This window comes from Biomphalaria glabrata, chromosome 5, assembly GCF_947242115.1.
Source record: "Biomphalaria glabrata chromosome 5, xgBioGlab47.1, whole genome shotgun sequence".
Lineage (NCBI taxonomy): Eukaryota > Metazoa > Mollusca > Gastropoda > Planorbidae > Biomphalaria > Biomphalaria glabrata.
Window position 1 is genome coordinate 21,367,587 of NC_074715.1, and position 25,438 is coordinate 21,393,024.

At 34.6% G+C, this 25,438-nt stretch overlaps 1 protein-coding gene across 1 annotated transcript in view; it reads right to left on the reverse strand.

The window, feature by feature from the left end:
• Window positions 1-20,011, reverse strand: part of LOC106073387 (uncharacterized) — a 140,671-nt gene extending 120,660 nt beyond the window's left edge. Inside the window, exons 1-3 of the mRNA XM_056030344.1 lie at window positions 19,663-20,011; window positions 2,242-2,331; window positions 1,441-1,504 (exon numbers count right to left, since the gene is read on the reverse strand). Coding sequence (XP_055886319.1) covers window positions 1,441-1,504; window positions 2,242-2,331; window positions 19,663-19,687 — 179 coding nt within the window. The 5' untranslated portion in view covers window positions 19,688-20,011. The remainder of the gene's footprint in view (window positions 1-1,440; window positions 1,505-2,241; window positions 2,332-19,662) is intronic.
• Window positions 20,012-25,438: the final 5,427 nt, after the last annotated feature.

The following is a 25,438-nucleotide window of genomic DNA, read 5'->3' on the forward strand; positions in this document are numbered from 1 at the left end:
AGGAGCATTTGTACAAATTTGTCCTAGCATATGGATTACAGTATGTGCCTTTATCTTTGTGTCTTTCTAAGTACTTTACTAAATTTTGTTTGAAGATTATGGTTCAGTGTTTTATGTATAATTGCTACTTTACTTTTAAGTCTTCTATCCTGAAGGCTTTCTAAATTTAGTGATTTTACTAAAGGTGTTACTCTAGTCAAAATAGAATATTCGTTAGTTATGAATCTCACTGCTTTATTTTGTGTCTGCTCCAGTTTCTTAATATTTTCTTGAGCTGAGGGGTCCCAAACACAGGATGCATATTCTATTACTGGCATAACCAAGGTTAAATAACATTTTAGTTTTATGTTCTTATTTGACTTATAGAAATTTCTTTTAATAAACCCTAATGCTTTGTTTGAGTTTTTGATCAACATGGGTATTCCATGACAGTTTTCATTTATTATAATACCTAGGTATTTTGCGTTTTTTAGTCTATGTTAATGGTTTACCATGAATACGATATGTGGAATTAATTTGTTTTAGTTTTTTGTTACTTTTAATAACTGACATTTTTCTGGATGGAAAGACATGCTCCAATTTGATTCCCATTTCTGTAATTCATCTAATTCTCTTTGTAAACATTTCTGTATCTTGTGTTGTTTTTATTGTTCTATATATCCAATCTTCAAACATCAATGTGTGTCAGTTGAAGTGTAACTGTATATTCCATCCATAGTAATGACACTGATTGTAGCTTAGTTCTTCGTTACAGATACCAAAGTTTTTGTTTTGTTTTTGTTTCAGTAGTGAATTTGTTGAAGTGAAATTTCTTTTTCTAGTCAGGGGAAGATAATTTAATCATTATCATCGAGTCAAGCGACTCATGAATTGCTGGTTTCGAGTTGGAATCGCGGTGACGATTTTTTTTTTTTAATTGGACGTCAGATGGGCTACCCTAGTGGACTTACCAGATCTGACTCAAGACAGTTAGAGGTACCCCAAATCTAGTGGACTTACCAGATCTGACTTAATATAGTTAGAGGTACCCCAAGTCTAGTGGACTTACCAAATCTGACTTAATAAAGTTAGAGGTATCCCAAGTCTAGTGGACTTACCAGATCTGACTCAAGACAGTTAGAGGTACCCCAAATCTAGTGGACTTATCAGATCTGACTTAATATAGTTAGAGGTATCCCAAGTCTAGTGGACTAACCAGATATGACTTAATATAGTTAGAGGTATCCCAAGTCTAGTGGACTTACCAGATCTGACTTAATATAGTTAGAGGTATCCCAAGTCTAGTGGACTTACCAGATCTTACTCAAGACAGTTAGAGGTACCCCAAATCTAGTGGACTTACCAGATCTGACTTAATACAGTTAGAGGTACCCCAAATCTAGTGGACTTACCAGATCTGACTTAATACAGTTAGAGGTACCCCAAATCTAGTGGACTTACCAGATCTGACTTAATACAGTTAGAGGTAGTCCTGACTTGAGGAACAAATCCCTGATACTGTCTCCTGTTGAAGTCAAGCAAGTAGAAGTACACATGAAAATACAGAAATACTAGTCAACGTATAGGCCTCTATGTATACGTGTATGTGTGTACACATGAAAATACAGAAATACTAGTCAACGTATAGGCCTCTATGTATACGTGTATGTGTGTACACATGAAAATACAGAAATACTAGTCAACGTATAGGCCTCTATGTATACGTGTATGTGTGTACACATGAAAATACAGAAATACTAGTCAACGTATAGGCCTCTATGTATACGTGTATGTGTGTACACATGAAAATACAGAAATACTAGTCAACGTATAGGCCTCTATGTATACGTGTATGTGTGTGCGTTTAAATATGTATATGTATATTATGCTCGCCTTTACAGCAAGTATAAGAGCCTGTGGCAATGTGGCCCGCACTTTAAAAAATTAAAAATCTTTTCCTTAGGAATTTTTAACTTTCACTAAGTTTTGCTATTTTGTTATTATGTCTAGGCGACTCCTATCACCAGTCCTGGTCCTTAGATAACTTGTAACTAAAGGCAATAAACAAAATAGATTTCTTGCTTTGTTTTTTTTTTATTATCAATGTTGGTAAAAAAAAAAAACTATTCAAGTAAAAACAACTAGCAACAATACTTTTTAAAAGAAGTTACTACTGACTAAAAATAGCTGATTCTGTATCAATGGTGCGGTTGTTCAGTTTAGCTTTTCCTTGTATTCTAAAGATTGTTTCTTGATACTAACCTAAGAGATATCCATCCACTGGACCCTGGCTATAAAACAAGATCTCGTACAGAGTTCTCTCTCTTTGGTCAATAGGTGGCCATGATGGTTCTGAAAGAAACAAAATTTGAAACTTGTGATCACAATATTAGAAATGAATGATTCGGATGGACTTATTCAACGCTTACATTTCGGCTTCAGATTCTTTTGTTTTCTAGTTCGGGAGTACACCAGAAATTTTGTTCTTTCACTAAATCTTTCACTATCTTAAAAACATTAAATAATAACATTCATAATTTTAAAAGTTGTTGAGCCCAAAAGATAGAAGTTAATAATGATTTGATAGTGTCTTGATAGAACTGTCTAGTCCTCACACAACATGTAATGAATAATCTTATACTGAAGAAGCAAAAGATGTCACCAAAGTGTGGTATTGCTGCTGACCTGCCATATCATAGGAGCATTCCTCATCGTTGTCTTTTCTGGTGACTACATTTAATTTTGTTTCCCTTTAAAAACAATACAAACATACAGCTAAAAGAAATATTTTAAAATCCAGCAATACAAACATACAGCTAAAAGAAATATATTGGAATACAGCCATACAAACATACAGCTAAAAGAAATATTTTGGAATCCAGCCATACAAACATACAGCTAAAAGAAATATATTGGAATCCAGCCATACAAACATACAGCTAAAAGAAATATATTGGAATCCAGCCATACAAACATACAGCTAAAAGAAATATATTAGAATACAGCCATACAAACATACAGCTAAAAGAAATATATTGGAATCCAGCCATACAAACATACAGCTAAAAGAAATATATTGGAATCCAGCCATACAAACATACAGCTAAAAGAAATATATTGGAATCCAGCCATACAAACATACAGCTAAAAGAAATATATTGGAATACAGCCATACAAACATACAGCTAAAAGAAATATATTGGAATCCAGCCATACAAACATACAGCTAAAAGAAATATTTTGGAATCCAGCCATACAAACATACAGCTAAAAGAAATATATTGGAATCCAGCCATACAAACATAAAGCTAAAAGAAATATTTTGGAATCCAGACATACAAACATACAGCTAAAAGAAATATATTGGAATACAGCCATACAAACATACAGCTAAAAGAAATATATTGGAATACAGCCATACAAACATACAGCTGAAAGAAATATATTGGAATCCAGCCATACAAACATACAGCTAAAAGAAATATATTGGAATACAGCCATACAAACATAAAGCTAAAAGAAATATATTGGAATCCAGCCATACAAACATACAGCTAAAAGAAATATATTGGAATCCAGCCATACAAACATACAGCTAAAAGAAATATTTTGGAATCCAGACATACAAACATACAGCTAAAAGAAATATATTGGAATCCAGCCATACAAACATACAGCTAAAAGAAATATTTTGGAATCCAGCCATACAAACATAAAGCTAAAAGAAATATTTTGGAATCCAGACATACAAACATACAGCTAAAAGAAATATATTGGAATCCAGCCTTACAAACATACAGCTAAAAGAAATATTTTGGAATCCAGCCATACAAACATACAGCTAAAAGAAATATATTGGAATCCAGCCATACAAACATAAAGCTAAAAGAAATATTTTGGAATCCAGACATACAAACATACAGCTAAAAGAAATATATTGGAATACAGCCATACAAACATACAGCTAAAAGAAATATATTGGAATACAGCCATACAAACATACAGCTGAAAGAAATATATTGGAATCCAGCCATACAAACATACAGCTAAAAGAAATATATTGGAATACAGCCATACAAACATAAAGCTAAAAGAAATATATTGGAATCCAGCCATACAAACATACAGCTAAAAGAAATATATTGGAATCCAGCCATACAAACATACAGCTAAAAGAAATATTTTGGAATCCAGACATACAAACATACAGCTAAAAGAAATATATTGGAATCCAGCCATACAAACATACAGCTAAAAGAAATATTTTGGAATCCAGCCATACAAACATAAAGCTAAAAGAAATATTTTGGAATCCAGACATACAAACATACAGCTAAAAGAAATATATTGGAATCCAGCCTTACAAACATACAGCTAAAAGAAATATATTGGAATACAGCCATACAAACATACAGCTAAAAGAAATATATTGGAATACAGCCATACAAACATACAGCTAAAAGAAATATATTGGAATACAGCCATACAAACATACAGCTGAAAGAAATATATTGGAATCCAGCCATACAAACATACAGCTAAAAGAAATATATTGGAATCCAGCCATACAAACATACAGCTAAAAGAAATATATTGGAATACAGCCATACAAACATACAGCTAAAAGAAATATATTGGGATCCAGCCATACAAACATACAGCTAAAAGAAATATATTGGAATCCAGCCATACAAACATACAGCTAAAAGAAATATATTGGAATCCAGCCATACAAACATACAGCTAAAAGAAATATATTGGAATCCAGCCATACAAACATACAGCTAAAAGAAATATATTGGAATACAGCCATACAAACATACAGCTGAAAGAAATATATTGGAATCCAGCCATACAAACATACAGCTAAAAGAAATATATTGGAATTCAGCCATACAAACATACAGCTAAAAGAAATATTTTGGAATACAGCCATACAAACATACAGCTAAAAGAAATATATTGGAATACAGCCATACAAACATAAAGCTAAAAGAAATATATTGGAATCCAGCCATACAAACATACAGCTAAAAGAAATATATTGGAATACAGCCATACAAACATAAAGCTAAAAGAAATATATTGGAATCCAGCCATACAAACATACAGCTAAAAGAAATATATTGGAATCCAGCCATACAAACATACAGCTAAAAGAAATATATTGGAATCCAGCTATACAAACATACAGCTAAAAGAAATATATTGGAATCCAGCCATACAAACATACAGCTAAAAGAAATATATTGGAATGCCTAGAGATAGAAAAGTTCATTGTCTGATCCCCAAATGTAGAATGTAGAAACGTTCATTGTCTGATCCCCAAATGTAGAATGTAGAAACGTTCATTGTCTGATCCCCAAATGTAGAATGTAGAAAAGTTCATTGTCTGATCCCCAAATGTAGAATGTAGAAACGTTCATTGTCTGATCCCCAAATGTAGAATGTAGAAAAGTTTTAGATGATAATTGTTTTCGGAACAAAAAAACAGAGATGTGGAAGGTGGAATCAAATCTCGAATCATAGTGTCGATATGTAGAGGATCAGTCAGTCAGTCTGTCGACTGTTATGTGACTGAAATTTAGAATAAAAAAGACAGTTTGTGTGGAAACACAAGCTCAAAATCGGCCCTCGAAGTGGTCCGCCTAGGCAGGTAAAAAGGCCGGTATTGTCAGAAAGAACATCAGAATGAAATTCGATCAAAGACAAATGACAGAGAGGAACGGAGAAAGAAGGTTGACAGATCTTGTGTGGTGCCCCAGCGGTCCAGCAGACCATAGGATGGGTGAAAGTGAATGCGAAATGATATGTGAACCTGGCCTAACTGATGTCTTATAATGAATATCTAATTGCTTTGTAAATGGTCATCTCTGATTCTTAAAAAAAAAAAAAACATTTCGTAAAAAAAAAAAATTTTTTTCTTTACTTGAGTGTTATATAGTTGTTTTCATGTGCTGCAGTTCTCGCGATAATATGAAAAATTACTTATTAATTGTTGTTTTACATTATATCAAACGTATATGCATACTAAATAGATTTTTTCTCTTTAGAAAAAGTAAACATTTTTTTGCGTGTGAATGTAGTAAATAATATGACAGAACTTACTTAGCTTAGCAATAGAAATGTAAAAAAAACAAAAACAAAAACAAACATTTGCATAAATGTGTTGAAATATGACGAACGGTTATCTCCCCTTCTAAAGAGCCTACAGTGTTTGTTACTATTAATAGTGAACAGTTGTAAAAGTGGAGTGTTTTTATTTAAAAAAAAACTACTTGTATAAGTGATTTTAAAAATTAGATTTTTCGCTTTTAGAAAAGAAAAAAGTTGCCGTTGCATCAGAACTTTGAATGGACTAAAATGTTATGATGTCGGATCTTCACTATCTTTTCTAGTTTACGAGATCTAATCGGGACGGACGAACAGACGGACAGACATTTCACACAAAACTAAGAGCGTCTTTTCTCCTTTCGGGATCCGGTAAAAAAAAATCATGAATTCTATAGAAACGTATTCTATTTTTACTTTAAATCTGAACAAATTTTAATTTAAGACCTTTTTTTTTGTCTGTCCATTTACATTGCATAGAGAATCGTGTGTGTGTGTGTGTGTGCATGTGTGTGTGAGTTAGAGACTGAATGTGTGTGAAAGTCTTTCAGTACTAAGATTTCAGTTACCGGTACACTAAATAGACCTACGAAAGTACGACATAAGTTCCCATCAGTATTTTTGTTCTAACGATGTAAACTGTCGGCGGTTGAGGAGATCAGGGTATACTATTGAACAGTAACTAGACAAGTCAGTAGAATGATGTGTGAACTTGATGTCCCATCCGTTGATCCGAAACAGTTTAATGATGGCCATTAGCTTTTTTTTCTCTCAACGTCTGTTATCATATGAGTATTATCCGACTTTGAAGAAAAGCAACAAGTTTGTTAAGCAGAACTATTGAAATCACTATCAATTATTAGCAGCCATTTTACAGAAATAACAGGAATAATGATTGAAGACATGTACTGTCTCCCTGCACATGTTTTGTTTTGAATGTATTTCAATTCATTTGAATCACTCTCGTGATTGAAGAAATGTACTGCCTCCCTGCACATGCTTTGTTTTGAATGTATTTCAATTCATTTGAATCACTCTCGTGATTGAAGACATGTACTGCCTCCCTGCACATGCTTTGTTTTGAATGTATTTCAATTCATTTGAATCACTCTCGTGATTGAAGAAATGTACTGCCTCTCTGCACATGTTTTGTTTTGAATGTATTTCAATTCATTTGAATCACTCTCGTGATTGAAGAAATGTACTGCCTCTCTGCACATGTTTTGTTTTGAATGTATTTCAATTCATTTGAATCACTCTCGTTTCGATATCGATATTTATACAACATTCTTGTTTTATTCAGCGTGTAAGGGTGTTGGGCTGCTCCATGTATTCATGTAAGTTAACAAGTATCTAATACTTAGAAAAACTAAAACATTTTTTTTCTCTACATTTAGTGGAAGGTTGAACATTTTTCATCAATTTTAGACGAATTGACCAGTGCCAATCTAAAACTTTATTTTTGGGTGCATTTAGGAACATTGATTACTTATTAGAGAACTAGCCTGGTGCTAAATAATCAGCCTGGTAGAGAAATTGGTACTAGAATCAGCTTGGTAAGAGAAATAGACTGGCACTCGGGAACCAGCTTGGTAAGAGAAATAGACTGGCACTCGGGAACCAGCTTGGTAAGAGAAATAGACTGGTTCTAGGGAACCGGCTTGGTAAGAGAAATAGACGGGTACTAGAGAATCAGCTTGGTAAGAGAAATAGACTGGTACTAAGGAACCAGCTAGGTAAGAGAAATAGATGGGTACTAGAGAATCAGCTTGGTAAGAGAAATAGATGGGTACTAGAGAGTCAGCTTGGTAAGAGAAATAGACTGGTACTAGGGAACCAGCTTGGTAAGAGAAATAGACTGGTACTAGAGAATCAGCTTGGTAAGAGAAATAGACTGGTACTAAGGAACCAACTTGGTAAGAGAAATAGATGGGTACTAGAGAATCAACTTGGTAAGAGAAATAGATGGGTACTAGAGAATCAGCTTGGTAAGAGAAATAGACTGGCACTAGGGAACCAGCTTGGTAAGAGAAATAGACTGGTACTAGGGAATCTGCTTGGTAAGAGAAATGGACTGGCACTAGGGAACCAGCTTGGTAAGAGAAATAGACTGGTACTAGGGAACCAGCTTGGTAAGAGAAATAGACGGGTACTAGAGAATCAGCTTGGTAAGAGAAATAGGCTGGTACTAGGGAACCAGCTTGGTAAGAGAAATAGATGGGTACTAGAGAATCAGCTTAGTAAGAGAAATAAATAGACTGGCATCAGGGAACCAGCTTGGTAAGAGAAATAGACTGGTACTAAGGAACCAGCTTGGTAAGTGAAATAGACTGGTACTAGGGAACCAGCTTGGTAAGAGAAATAGACTGCTACTAGGGAACCAGCTTGATAAGAGAAATAGACGGGTACTAGGGAACCAGCTTGATAAGAGAAATATACGGGTACTAAAGAACCAGCTTTTTAAGAGAAATAGACTGGTACTAGGGAACCAGCTTGGTAAGAGAAATAGACGGGTACTAGGGAACCAGCTTGGTAAGAGAAATAGACGGGTACTAGGGAATTAGCTTGGTAAAAGAAATAGACGGGTACTAGGGAACCAGCTTGGTAAGAGAAATAGACTAGTACTAGAGAACCAGCTTGGTAAGAGAAATAGACGGGTACTAGGGAACCAGCTTGGTAAGAGAAATAGATGGGTACTAGGGAATCAGCTTGGTAAGAGAAATAGACGGGTACTATGGAATCAGCTTAGTAAGAGAAATAGACGGGTACTAAGGAACCAGCTTTCTACGAGAAACAGAATGGATCGTAGATTGAGAGACTTTGGTGTATTAGTTCCATGACACACATGATTGAAATAATCTTCGATTTACTTCCTTCAAAAGAAACCTTTGAATGTCCTTTTATATTGTGTCAGCACAGTTTGTAGGATAAAGTCTGAGAGGTCACTTATCAATTGTTATCAGAACAAGTGTCAACGTAACATTGTTGGAATTAGTTGAGCGAGTTGAATGTCGAGGATTGCTGAAGGAGTCTCAATGATTGCCAAACTTTTGTCTTGTGTATCTCACATACGGAAATATTTCCTATGCTGCACTAGCATAGTTGACAACTACAGAAAAACACACAGAAACTGCATGCTTACACACACACATACAATACATGCACACACAGACACACTACAGTACACACATAGACCCCATATGCAGATCCATACACACACAAACTACAGCACACTCATATAGACAATATGCATATGCACACGGGTGGATATTAAATAGGTTGGCCACCTTCAGTCATTAAATGCCTATACGACTCAACTAAAGGGAGGTAAGAAGAAAGAAAAATGAAGCACAGCAAAAGGGGGAGACGAATCTTTTAGGGATAAGTTTCGATTTGAAACAGGAACAAAAATGGGAATATGGGACAACAACTTATAAAATGGGGGTGGGGATTGATATTTAAGATGAAGTAACTCAAGAAGTACTTAATGCATAAACGTGTTTGACAACTTTGGGTTCAGTTGTCTGCACTTGAATAATCCTTTACAATACACACGGTACAATTGGTTGACAAATACTGAATTTTTTTTTAAAATAAAGGTTACAAAGAAATAAAACAACTGTTCCACATTCCAATGTTTAGGAAATAGGAATGAACTCGTTGCGTATAAGGGTGTCAACTATTTGTATAATTAGTATTCGAGAATAACTGTACTAAGGTTTTGGGTATGGCTACACTTTCGTAACTACCATTACTGTTAGTATCTCATAGTATATGTCACCTGAACCACATTTGATCTAATAGCATAATGTTTAAAATTACCTGCAAGAAGTTCTACAATGACGCAACTAATTAAAACAATAGCTATTTTAAGAAATGTACTAACTTTTAATTATTGATCGTTGACCTCACCCTAAAAGGAATAAAAAGCAAACAGAAAAGCATGTGCTGCTAAATAAAAATATTTCTTTTACACTTTTATTTCTATCATGTCTTTTAGTTCCGGGAAAATCGTCGTAAAAACCGTTTTCGAGAACTGTGTGCACCCAGGATTTGTTGTTTGGTCCGATGAAGAATTTGCAAGGTGAATAGAGGAATTATAATGAAGATTAAAACTTGCTTATTTTTTTTTTTTTTGAGATTGCATTATATACTTCATCTACACCCCACCTCTCTCTCTCTCTCTCTCTGTCTCTCTCTCTTTCTCTCTCTCTCTCTCTCTCGCTTAATGGTGTTGAAAGTTTTTGCGGTGGGGAAACGTAAGACTATGAAACAGTTGCTGACACGGTCAGGTCTGTATTCACGTACATAATTCATGAGTCGTTTTGACAATACTTCTTTTCAACGTGTAACTTTGTGGAACCTGGACACAAATCTCGAAAACGGCTCTAACGATTTTCCTAGAAATATAATAGTTGTTGTATACCTTATTTTATGTTATAAAATACAGACGTTACTTCAAAAAAGAAGCTGATTACGTCCTATGTCAATCTAGTCATGCATGTCAATCAATGACTTAAATTCTGACACGTCATTGGTCTTCCTGGCTAGCTCAGGCGATCCATTCCATGCTCTAATAGCACAAGGGATGAAGGAGCATTTGTATAAATTTGTCCTAGCATATAGGACAAGGAATTGCCTTTATCTTTGTGTCTTTCTAAGTATTTTATTTGGTCTTATTTTTGTATTTGAAGATTATGATTCAGTGTTTTATGTATAAATGCTGATTTACATTTTAAGTCTTCTATCCTAAATGGTTTTTTAATTTACCGACGGCATTTCAAAGTTAGAACAGTCAACACCTTTCTATTTGGTGGCAGTAATGCCTGAAGACCATTGTTCTGTCCACTTCTGTTGAAGGCAGCATCATAGGGAGGGAATTGCTTTGATATAGATCATCTTACACATCTTACATATCTTACATATCTTACACATCTTACATATCTTACATATCTTACATGCTTACAGAATACTCAGTGCACAATAATCCCGTCTCTTTTGTGGACCAGTGGGGAGAGGGGTATCTGAGAGAAGGTTTCTGTGCTGCATGTAGGCACTCGGCAAACACAACTCTACTAGAGTCTGTTAGATGGTTAAGCCTAAATGATAATCTTAGCAATGACCGCCAAATGAAAGGTCATCATTTTATTTGGTTGTTGTGGAGCAACATTCCTGTCAGAAATATAAAAATCAATAAGTAAAATTATAAAAGTATTTGTTACATTTACATTTTTACAGTCAACACCTTCTGTTTGATGTATGGGCCCCTATTGGTCATGATCCTCTATTGGTCACGGGCCTGCGTCCATTTAACCCCTTCGTACCATGATTGCTACGTCAATTCGACAATAAAAGTACATGCAGGTACATACAAATTTACCCATGCAGTAGATAAAAAAAACTCAGTGGGGTTTATACAAGTAGGGAATAAAGCAGCAAAGATTACCTACATTTAGACATGGGGTGCGCAAAACACAACAGACCAAGACTAATCTATTTTTTTATTTTCCAAAAATATACCAACAACACAGCCAAGAGTTCCTTTGAAACAAATGTTCACCACATCATGAAAAACTGTTGCAAACATTGAAGGCCAGCTGTAAATGGTAACTTGTGTTGACTCTCTGCCCTAGGCATGTTTGGGAATAAGATTGTCTTTGTTTCGCTTTGAATTGTAGACAAGAAATGGAGTTTCTCACGACTGTAGATTTCAATGTAGGTCATATAACTTGGATCTTTTACAAGAAGTAACCAGAGAAATGAAATATGAGAGTTATGTTTACATACCCAGAATGATCTAACATGATCTAACCATGGAACTAACCAACCATGGTCTGTCTTCTCAGAGGCGGAAGTTACATTTTAGAATAGACCTCATTCACCAATCGTAAACAAACAACATTTAGCCACGTGATTCTCTGTATCTTCTATACAAAATATTTAATCCATGAAGGCTGTCACCTGATACGTTTTTTCATTGTTTTATCAATATGATCTCCAACTCCAAGACTATCAACAAATCAAACTAACTCCAACTCCAAGACTATCAACAAATCAAACTAACTCCAACTCCAAGACTATCAACAAATCAAACTAACTCCAACTCCAAGACTATCAACAAATCAAACTAACTCAAACTCCAAGACTATCAACAAATCAAACTAACTCCAAACTCCAAGACTATCAACAAATCAAACTAACTCCAACTCCAAGACTATCAACAAATCAAACTAACTCCAACTCCAAGACTATCAACAAATCAAACTAACTCCAACTCCAAGACTATCAACAAATCAAACTCCAACTCCAAGACTATCAACAAATCAAACTAACTCCAAACTCCAAGACTATCAACAAATCAAACTAACTCCAACTCCAAGACTATCAACAAATCAAACTAACTCCAACTCCAAGACTATCAACAAATCAAACTAACTCCAACTCCAAGACTATCAACAAATCAAACTCCAACTCCAAGACTATCAACAAATCAAACTAACTCCAACTCCAAGACTATCAACAAATCAAACTAACTCCAACTCCAAGACTATCAACAAATCAAACTCCAACTCAAATGCTCCTTTTTCCCTAATACTACTAGAAAATGGAATGGGTTGACTGAGCCAGCAAGGAAAACCAATGACTTTGCAGGATTTAAGTAATTGGTTAATATGCAGGACTAGATTGACCTAGGAACATGGTTAAGACATAATCAATCATCTTAACATGTCTTGTTACCATTGTGGTCATCTTTTTGTAAAGAAGGTTGTCCTAGCATGTCTTGTAAAGATTGTTGTCATCTTTTTGTAAAGAAGGTTGTCCTAGCATGTCTTGTAAAGATTGTGGTCATCTTTTTGTAAAGGTTGTCCTAGAATGTCTTGTTAAGATTGTGGTCATCTTTTTGTAAAGAAGGTTGTCCTAGCATGTCTTGTAAAGATTGTGGTCATCTTTTTGTAAAGAAGGTTGTCCTAGCATGTTTTGTAAAGATTGTGGTCATCTTTTTGTAAAGAAGGTTGTCCTAGCATGTCTTGTTACCATTGTGGTCATCTTTTTGTAAAGAAGGTTGTCCTAGAATGTCTTGTTACCAATGTGGTCATCTTTTTGTAAAGAAGGTTGTCCTAGCATGTCTTGTAAAGATTGTGGTCATCTTTTTGTAAAGAAGGTTGTCCTAACATGTCTTGTTACCAATGTGGTCATCTTATTGTAAGGAAGGTTGTCCTAGCATGTCTTGTTACCAATGTGGTCATCTTATTGTAAGGAAGGTTGTCCTAGCATGTCTTGTTACCAATGTGGTCATCTTATTGTAAGGAAGGTTGTCCTAGCATGTCTTGTTACCATTGTGGTCATCTTTTTGTAAAGAAGGTTGTCCTAACATGTCTTGTTACCAATGTGGTCATCTTTTTGTAAAGAAGGTTGTTCTAGCATGTCTTGTTACCATTGTGGTCATCTTTTTGTAAAGAAGGTTGTCCTAGCATGTCTTGTAAAGATTGTGGTCATCTTTTTGTAAAGAAGGTTGTCCTAGCATGTCTTGTTACCATTGTGGTCATCTTTTTGTAAAGAAGGTTGTCCTAGCATGTCTTGTTACCAATGTGATCTTCCTTTACGTTTTCTTCTTTGCTATTCATTGTTACTGTGTTACGATGAATCTTTGTTACACTCTTGTTTTTATTTTGTTTTTCAGTTTGAATGTGAGTATGGAGTTAGTTTTAGTTTGAATGTGAGTATGGAGTTAGTTTTAGTTTGAATGTGAGTATGGAGTTAGTTTTAGTTTGAATGTGAGTATGGAGTTAGTTTTAGTTTGAATGTGAGTATGGAGTTAGTTTTAGTTTGAATGTGAGTATGGAGTTAGTTTTAGTTTGAATGTGAGTATGGAGTTAGTTTTAGTTTGAATGTGAGTATGGAGTTAGTTTTAGTTTGAATGTGAGTATGGAGTTAGTTTTAGTTTGAATGTGAGTATGGAGTTAGTTTTAGTTTGAATGTGAGTATGGAGTTAGTTTTAGTTTGAATGTGAGTATGGAGTTAGTTTTAGTTTGAATGTGAGTATGGAGTTTTAGTTTAAATGCTTAGTTTAGAAGATTTAGGGGTAAACATTCAGTAAGGTTCAGTTAACGTGCATCCATATGTTCTATCAATATATGTCAGTGACTAAGCGCGACAATGGCTGACATTAAACCCAGCTTTCATAGACACATAAGAGAGAAACAAGGAACAACTTCCCGAAACATTGCACAGTCATGTCAAACAAAAAATGTGTATTGTTGTTTGTTGTTTGTTGAGCCCAAGGAGTCTGTCAACTGAGACAAAGAGAACTAGATGTGACAGGTGACATAGTCAAACAATTTACCAAATCGGATAACTCCATCATTATAACACTTCTCAATCTGAGCGCGGCGCATATACATAAACAAAAAAGAGAATATAGCATTACTTACACACACACGTACACAGAGAGAAAGAGAGAGAGGGAAAGAGAGAGAGAGAAAGAGAGAGAGAAAGAGCGAGAGAAAGAGAGAGAGAGAGGAAAGAGAGAAAAAGCATATAACAAAACTAGTGCACATTTAGTAAAGTCCAAAAAAAAAAAAATGAACCCAACCTGTGACCATGTTATCGGATCCCTAAATAAGGTAACTAGTTTCTAGCAGCCTGGTTAGGATAACTAGGTCAAGTTGACGCTGCTTCTCCCCCAACCCCCCTCCACGTTATAAGCTCACCTTTGTATCATGTTTGTGCGCGTGTCGACATCATGAAATAAACCAATGGATTAAGTATGGTATGTTCGTTTTTTTGTAACATTCTTACACGACAAACAGAGAGTCCCTCTACGTGTGTCCGTTGTAGTGTTCTGTAGTGTGCAATCAATATTAGGATGTAGTGTTCTGTATTGTGCAATAAATATTAGGATGTAGTGTTCTGTAGTGTGCAATAAATATTAGGATGTAGTGTTCTGTATTGTGCAATAAATATTAGGATGTAGTGTTCTGTATTGTGCAATAAATATTAGGATGTAGTGTTCTGTATTGTGCAATAAATATTAGGATGTAGTGTTCTGTATTGTGCAATAAATATTAGGATGTAGTGTTCTGTATTGTGCAATAAATATTAGGATGTAGTGTTCTGTATTGTGCAATAAATATTAGGATGTAGTGTTCTGTATTGTGCAATAAATATTAGGATGTAGTGTTCTGTATTGTGGATAAATATTGTCATGTATTGTTCTGTATTGTGCAATAAATATTAGGATGTATTGTTCTGTATTGTGGATAAATATTGTCATGTATTGTTCTGTATTGTGCAATAAATATTAGGATGTATTGTTCTGTATTGTGGATAAATATTGTCATGTATTGTTCTGTATTGTGCAATAAATATTAGGATGTATTGTTCTGTATTGTGGATAAATATTGTCATGTATTGTTCTATATTGTGCATAAATATTAGGATGTATTGTTCTGTATTGTGGATAAATATTGTCATGTATTGTTATGTATTGTGCAATAAATATTGTCATGTATTGTTCTGTATTGTGCAATAAATATTAGGATGTATTGTTCTGTATTGTGGATAAATATTGTCATGTATTGTTCTGTATTGTGCAATAAATATTAGAATGTATTGTTCTGTATTGTGGATAAATATTGTCATGTATTGTTCTATATTGTGCATAAATATTAGGATGTATTGTTCTGTATTGTGGATAAATATTGTCATGTATTGTTATGTATTGTGCAATAAATATTGTCATGTATTGTTCTGTATTGTGCAATAAATATTAGGATGTATTGTTCTGTATTGTGGATAAATATTGTCATGTATTGTTCTGTATTGTGCAATAAATATTAGGATGTATTGTTCTGTATTGTGGATAAATATTGTCATGTATTGTTCTATATTGTGGATAAATATTGTCATGTATTGTTCTGTATTGTGGATAAATATTGTCATGTATTGTTCTGTATTGTGCAATAAATATTGTCATGTATTGTTCTGTATTGTGTAATTAATATTGTGGTTCATTTTTGTATTGTGTAATAAATTTTGTCATGTATTGTTCTGTAGTATTGTATCATATTGTATTTTATTTTGTTCTCTGATTATAAAGTGTTGTTTTTGAAAGATTTGTTTCCTTATCGTTTATTCACACTAACCTAATACTCCAGTGATGAAACTGTCAAGACGATCTAGAGAATACAATAAGCATACATATAGAATAACTCTGCTGGGTCAAAGGGAAAACAAAGGACTTTCGGGCCACGCCACGAGAGCGTAATCTTTCAATTTTGAAATCCAAACATGAAAAACATTTTAAAAATAAATAAAATGGAAATACCTGAATTCAAACTTGTTAGTTAAAGCCTTCTCAAGCCAACGCGGTGACCACTCTGCTAGTGAAGAGTCTATGAACATTGTAGATTGTAGAGTTATCTCTCTTGTTTCTATTTCATGTTAGTGTTCACTAAGCCTGAGATGGCAGCCTAATATAAAAGGGGACTAATGCAGCTTATACCAACACTTCAGTCAAGTATTATTTCTTTCCCTTGTTTGATATACTTAACAAAGTAATTTATTACTAATAATTAATTAACTAATTGGGGGGTTTTTAATCGATTCTTGTGTTGTCAGGTAAAAGAAATAATTGTGCGAAATTCGAGCTGGATCAGTGATTGGGTGTTGGAGAAATAACGTGTACAAACTTTTGGCTAGACAGACACAGACATCACATACAGACAGACAGAATGAGTTGATAAAAGATTTGTAAAAATGTATTGTTATATCAATTTAACAAAACAATATTATCACGATTTTATTTCACTTCAATGAGTCCAAGACCGATGTATTTGTGAAAACCTGTTTCTGATTCAATAGAGCCAAATGTACAAATACAACAGATATACAAGAATAGAGGATACTAATACTGAATAGAATATACTGATAGAACAGATAGATACGCTTAGAAGATCACTATTGTGTTTGTTCCATTAGCAATATAACTTCACGGTTGGCATTATAATACTTTTAAGCAAGTTGCGTGGGGTCCGTTCAACTTTATTAAGGACAATAGAATGTTGAAATGTAAACAGTAAAATAAACATGGCTTACTGGTTTCAACATGGAACGTCATGAGATGGCTAAAGGAAACTTGAAGCCATCAACAAATTGTCAGTTTGTTTAATTATGTCCTTGCTTCAGTCTCAGTGCCAGTATGTTAATGAAATGACCTTTCAATTACACTATCAGTAACACCATTTGTTATTATACACTGTCTCTTTCTGTCTGTCTCTCTCTCTCCCTCTCTCTTTCTTTCTTTCTTTCTTTTTTGCTTCAACACTCACTTTTCTCTCTTTCTTCCTTATTCACACACACACTTTGTCACTTTCTTTCTTTTTCCCTCTTCTTTATTTTCTTACTTTCTCGCTCACACCCACATTCTTTCTTTCCAACTCTTACAAAACTTTCTCACTCTCAGCCAAGAGTTGTCTATCCTTTTTATATCTTCTTTCTCTCTTTCCCTTTCTCTTAATCAACACAAGAGTTTCCAAATAGTGAACAAATGAGCAGGACTGGACCAGAGAGTACCACAGGACGAGAGAGTACCATTGGGAGTACCATTGGACCAGAGAATACCACTGGACCAGAGAGTACCACTGGATCAAAGAGTACCATTGTGAGTACCATTGGACCAGAGAGTACCACTGGACCAGAGAGTACTACTGGACCAGAGAGTACCATTGGACAAGAGAGTACCACTGGACGAAAGAGTACCACTGGACCAGAGAGTACCATTGGACGAGAGAGTACCATTGGACCAGAGAGTAGGCCTACAACTGCACTGTAGAACTAGACTAGTGGAAAGATTTTGACTGGTCAAGGACTAATTTTATGGAATGTCCAGTTCATAAATCCCGATGTCAAGAGGCGGTTTGGTTGAAATAGAGGTCAATACCTTTGTACAAGGACAATTGATTCATGAAGATCGCGAAAGTATAATTGTGCAAATTGCTTAACTGATTAGTAAGAACAGGATTGAGTGTATCCGTCGATGTAATAGTAGACTTTATTTAGACTAATACATCCTTAAATGTATGTACATTGTTTTTCTCTGTAATTAGATTAGATTGTCTGTAGGTAGATATTGTCTGTTATTAGGTAGACATTGCCTGTCTGTATGTAGTTATTGCCTGCATGTAGACTGACTGTGGGTTAGATCTAGACTGTGAATGTTCAAAGTTTAACTTTTCTTAAATATTCTTGTATGTTTACGTACTTTTGATAAGACACACAAAAACTGGAAGCTATTATCAAGTTAAGCCTCCGGATAGCCATTTAAGAATGAACAACTGATCGAAGATAAATGTCTATTCGTCCCTCATACACACACACATACACGCTTCGTTTGTGTGTGTGTGTATGCATTGAGTCTTCCGATGAAATGACCGGTCACCGAGTCTTCATTTCATTTGGAAGGGTGATAGGTTCAAGTCTATGTGTAACTTATGTTGTTCTTGGTATTTTAACGAAACAAAGCTCGAGTCCTATTCAAAACATATACGGAAACTATTGCAATGTATTGCAGTTAGGGAGACTTTTATTTTCTCGTATTGGACACACATCAACGTAGATAGGTTAGACTATTCAAATTGGGTTATACTATTCAAATAAGGTTAGACTATTCAAATAAGGTTAGACTATTCAAATAAGGTTAGACTATTCAAATAAGGTTAGACTATTCAAATAAGGTTATACTATTCAAATAAGGTTATACTATTCAAATAAGGTTATACTATTCAAATAAGGTTATACTATTCAAATAAGGTTATACTATTCAAATAAGGTTATACTATTCAAATAAGGTTATACTATTCAAATAAGGTTATACTATTCAAATAAGGTTATACTATTCAAATAAGGTTATACTATTCAAATAAGGTTAGACTATTCAAATAAGGTTAGACTATTCAAATAAGGTTAGACTATTCAAATAAGGTTAGACTATTCAAATAAGGTTAGACTATTCAAATAAGGTTAGACTATTCAAATAAGGTTAGACTATTCAAATAAGGTTAGACTATTCAAATAAGGTTAGACTATTCAAATAAGGTTAGACTATTCAAATAAGGTTAGACTATTCAAATAAGGTTAGACTATTCAAATAAGGTTAGACTATTCAAATAAGGTTAGACTATTCAAATAAGGTTAGACTATTCAAATAAGGTTAGACTATTCAAATAAGGTTAGACTATTCAAATAAGGTTAGACTATTCAAATAAGGTTAGACTATTCAAATAAGGTTAGACTATTCAAATAAGGTTAGACTATTCAAATAAGGTTAGACCATTACAATAAGGTTTGTCGTGAAACAAAAAAAGTTTCCCTCAGAATCACTCACTAGTTCATGTCCCAAACCCCTCGTCCCCTGCTCTTACAACATCACACAAGAGAAATTGATGTCGACATTATTCGCACCAGTATTCCTTCAATGTTAAGTTTAGTATAGAGCAGCCCTATATACATTTAGATAGCGTCCCCAAAGAGACATCAAACTCTTATATACAGAAAAGTATTCTAGGAATTGACCTTGTTTCTCCGAGTTCTCCGCCATGCTGCTGTGTAACTACTTGTGTCTCTCTCCTAATTAATTTGTTTCCAATCAAGGATTTCGTCGTGAACTGTTGGAGTAATCCATTTCTGGAAATAATTAGGTAAACATTGAGCAATGCTATGAGTCTATCCAAAGCCAATGAATCTCACACATAATTGAAAGTGGCACTTTGATGAACACTTCCAAATGAACACTTCAGAAAGAAGAACCACTCACACACACACACATAGATCTAGACTTGAGGAGGACACATTAGTAGTGGGTGGTTGAAGAGAGCAATACAAATCCTCCCCATGAATGATCCAGCCATTGAATGAAAATAATGGACAGGTAGAAGGAGAGAGAGAGAGAGAGAGAGCGGACACAAGAAGGTGAGAGAGAGAGAGAGAGAGAGGATACGGCGTAGAGCATTGTAGTTCCCCCCATACTGTGAATATTCCCACGCCAAATATGTTGTCAAGTGTCGACCTAGTCACTGGCATAGTAGACAAAAATAGTACACTAGGAGCAGTGCGCCCCGGGGAGGCGCCCATTTAGTATGGTGGGGAGTTGCTTTTTATTGTTTCATTTCAATGCTAGACGAGGTTTCTTTTCAAGTATTAAAGAAAGAATGACAACACTTAAACATGGTTATGTAAGAGACATACTGTTATACCGATTTCTGTGTAAAAGAACAACAAAACAAAGATTTAGAGAGGCCAATATGCTCTATAGTCTAGCTAGAGGATAGTAGCACAACTTAAATAATTTTGTAAACATCTGTTGATATACAAAACTTTGAACATGATTCCATCTTGTCTATTTTTTTTTTTTGTTTATTAATTGACAGTCAACACCGTGTCTAGCCGCCCGTGCAATAGGTTGTGATGTATTCATGTGTATTTGCTTGCGTGCGTGTGCTACTGATAAACTTCTCAATAAAAAGCATCGTCAGACTGAAGGGTAACATAGCAGGGCACGAAACGGGTGCGGCTCTGACAAATACTTTAGTCCCTATACAATACTGCAAGGATATGCGCACAGATAATAACGACAACTCTTGATAGAATCCAGAACTCGGGAGAACAGGTTTTAGTTTTTATTAAAAAAAAAAAAAACTTGGATGTCAAGCCAACAGGACATTCTGATGAAGAAAACATCAATGTAACAGGACATTCTGATGGAGAAAACATCAATGTAAAAGAAAACTTGGATGTCAAGCCAACAGGACATTCTGATGAAGAAAACATCAATGTAACAGGACATTCTGATGGAGAAAACATCAATGTAACAGGACATTCTGATGGAGAAAACATCAATGTAACAGGACATTCTGATGAAGAAAACATCAATGTAAAAGAAAACTTGGATGTCAAGCCAACAGGACATTCTGATGAAGAAAACATCAATGTAACAGGACATTCTGATGGAGAAAACATCAATGTAACAGGACATTCTGATGAAGAAAACATCAATGTAAAAGAAAACTTGGATGTCAAGCCAACAGGACATTCTGATGAAGAAAACATCAATGTAACAAACAAAAAAAAAACCTACTAACAAAGGTTTTCTGTTAATCTACAGTGGGAGATAGCTTTAGATCACAAGATCTGAAAAGGGAACTTTTTCTTTATTTACTTACAGCGTGAGATAGAAGAATAGTTTAGTACACATACATATACATTATATATATACTTTAGCTAACATGACAGTGGGTCTTCGTGTGGTAAGATCTTCAGGAGTGCAGAGACAATGGGGAAATCAAGTGAGTTCCTTGCCGGGAGTCCCTGAAAACTGTTTCGATAGGACCAAAACAAATGTCACACATCGTCTCGCTTTTTATTACAAAACATATCTCAATCTGTCTGTCTGTGTCTGTCTGTCTGGTAAAACGTTTGTACACGCTATTTCTCTGACACTCAATCTAGGATCAAGCTGAAATTTTGCACTATTATTTCTTTTTCTGACAACACAAGAATCAATTTTTAAAAATTAACCAATTAGTAAATTAACTATCGGTAATTAATTATTTTGAATTATTAAGAATCTCGAACAAGGGAAAGAAATTGTACTCGACTGAAGTCATTCTTTAAGCTGAATTAGGCCACCTTATATGTCGCCGCCATAAAGTAAATTTGTTACAAATAATAGATAACTATACAATATATAGATAACTATACAATATATAGATAACTATACAATATATAGATAACTATACAATATATAGATAACTATACAATATATAGATAACTATACAAAAGCCCTTTTTTTCATAGGCACCTCACTAGCAGAGGAGAAGGCTTGAGCCATTAGTTTCAATTTTTTTTTAAATAAATGCTTTTAAAAAGCGAATACAGTAAACATTCACCCAGATACCCATTTCTCTCCCCCCCCCCCCATTTTGTTCCCCAACTAATCCAGAGAAGTGATAGGATCATAGCGTAGTGAGAAAGCTAAAAGAATGAAATAGCGCTAAACAAAAACAGTTGGTAAAAATATTTATAATCTCAGAATATTGTTGCGGGTCTAGATCTATTACAAATTTAATTATATGATAGATTCAAACTAACTGATACAATAAAACTTACTATAAGCTTTTTTTTTAAAGTGTTTTTTATGCTTTTTTTTTTTTTTTTTTTTTGTACAATTAAATTTTTTTAAAATCTATGATTGTTTCGTTGTTGTGGTTCAACTTTTGCTGGCGTCTGCTTATTACTACCAAACAGTTGAGAGTGTCTTTCCTTGACAAACACAAAATATTTTTTTTTAAGTTTTGAGTGATGATATTTAAAAACAACATAACAGAGAGTTTTTATTTTCGCACAAACTGAGAGGCGGCCCCCACCAGATCTGCCAATGGACAATGAATTCGAGGTTTTGTTTTGATTGTCTAACTCTAAACTAATAAAATCTAAAGAATAATTTGGAGCAGCTATTATCGATAATAAGCTTTCTTGACTATAATTATTTATGTTTTTTTCAACAGAAATCAGCTTTTCAATAGCTTTTCTAGTTTACTTTTTATTTTAAACGTGACAGACCGACAGACAGACGACACAAAACTAATAGCAACTTTGCCTCTTACGTTGGCCACTAAAATGAAACACAATAAAACGATTAGGGACTTTTTTTTTTCCTCTTTACTCGGAAGGCACGCCACTGCATGAACTACTATGTAATGAATTTTGGGATATGTCCTATCCGTTCTGCCTTTACAAAAGAATTTTGTTTCACTTCTTTGCTGGATTCGAGATTTGAACTTGTACTCGATCCCCCTTGCAAGATGGAAAATATGATATCGGATTTTCAATTTCTTTTCTAGTTTTTGCGATCTAAACGGGACGGACGAATAGACAGACAGACAGACAGATTGTGTTAAATTCTTTTGAGTGAAGAAAGAACTTATTTGCAAGCGCTAGACCATCATACGTTCAAAGGTCATGAAATAACCCCAGGGGCGTGGACCTATCTCAAGGAAGAGCTTGGCGTCCTCGACCACAAAAGAAACAAATAACAAAACAGGATGAAGACATTCTTTTTTTTAAAATCTAAAGTACAAAGGTTTGGATCTGACGGACCAAGTCGAATGTCTCTGTGTCAGTGAAGGAGAAACTATTGGAAAGAAGCAGGATGTTCCGACAGGTGTTCACGTGACCAATATTTTTTTTTTGGGATTCAAAATAAAGTAGCAATATATTTTCTTAACGCAGTTTATCAAAAAATATTCTATGTGTCTTTTTCTTAATCAAGTGTCGATTTACTGTCAATTTTTGTCTTTGATCAAGGGGACATAATACTCTAGAAAACACAAGAACGCTGGGAACAACAGACACAGAGAGCAGTCTGGACAGCACATTGTAAAAGTCAATAACACACAGAACAACAGACACAGAGAGCAGTCTGGACAGCACATTGTAAAAGTCAATAACACACAGAACAACAGACACAGAGAGCAGTCTGGACAGCACATTGTAAAAGTCAATAACACACAGAACAACAGACACAGAGAGCAGTCTGGACAGCACATTGTAAAAGTCAATAACACACAGAACAACAGACACAGAGAGCAGTCTGGACAACACATTGTAAAAGTCAATAACACACAGAACAACAGACACAGAGAGCAGTCTGGACAGCACATTGTAAAAGTCAATAACACACAGAACAACAGACACAGAGAGCAGTCTGGACAGCACATTGTAAAAGTCAATAACACACGGAACAACAGACACAGAGAGCAGTCTGGACAGCACATTGTAAAAGTCAATAACACACGGAACAACAGACACAGAGAGCAGTCTGGACAGCACATTGTATAAGTCAATAACACACGGAACAACGCTGAAATGATTAACTTTGATGGAATTAATTGCTAACTAATAAAGTTTCAACAAGGTGAAGAAAACTATATACATAACGTTTTGTGCAATAGTGTTATTATATAGTGTTAATTAATAATAATAAATCAATCTAAATATATACACATGTTCGTGTTTAAAAACACATTTATATTTGTGTACAATGAATAGTATCTTATTAGTTAGTTGTGTACAACAAATGGTCTGATCCTAGTATCTTATTAGTTAGTTGTGTACAACAAATGGTCTGATCCTAGTATCTTATTAGTTAGTTGTGTACAACAAATGGTCTGATCCTAGTATCCTATTAGCTAGTTCTAGATGGATTTTTATTTGACTGACACAAATTGTCTAAACACAGTCCTAGTCTTAATGTTATAACTAGATTTCTGTTTGTCTCAACTATAAGTCCTAACTTTGAGATTGGGACTGAGCGTGTGTCCCTATTTATCCCGAAAATGAGTCTAGTATTTAGTAAAAGCTTAGTTAGATAGTGAGTATTTCTAATATGTTAGCGATATTTTAATGTGACTACTACAGTCCATTGATATTTTGTATGATATTATTATTATGTTAGACCACTAAATGTATATAATTATATGGAGTAAAGGTAATAGACATTGAAATGGGTTTTAAAAGGAAGGAAGAAAGATGTACAGCGACCTGCCCCAGATGTCACTATGAGACACTAGGAGACACTAGGAGACACTATGAGACACTAGGAGACACTAGGAGACACTAGGAGACACTATGTGCCCTATGAGCCACTATGAGCCACAATAAGACACTATAAGACACTATGAGCCACTATGAGACGCTAGGAGCCACTATGAGCCACTATGTGCCCTATGAGACGCTAGGAGACACTATGAGCCACTATGTGCCCTATGAGCCACTATGAGACACTATGAGACACTATAAGACACTATGAGACACTATGAGACATTCCTCTTCAACTTGTATTAATATAGATCACTTTTTTTTTTTAATTTTCTGAACTTCAGCGTGCAACTAGAGTTCCCTTCACATACTAAACTATCATAACATTATCACTATCAAAATCACGTGATACTAGTCATCATCAAACTGTACACAAAACTGAAGCGTTTTAAATCATCATGTTCTGAAGTTGACTTTTTATTGGGACCAATGAATCTAAAAATAAAACCTAATATGTCTCTTCCTATTTGAATGAAATAACAAAAACTGAAGCGTTTTAAATCATCATGTTCTGAAGTTGACTTTGACCCATGAAGCTAAAAATAAAACCAAATTCGTCTCTTCTTATTTTAATCAAGCAAAAGACAAAACAAAACATATCTAAGGAGAAGAGCTCCGCAATAGATCTATATCTTTCAATAATATAGAAGTTATTCCCTATATTTGATTTCAAACAAAATAATTTATTACCAAT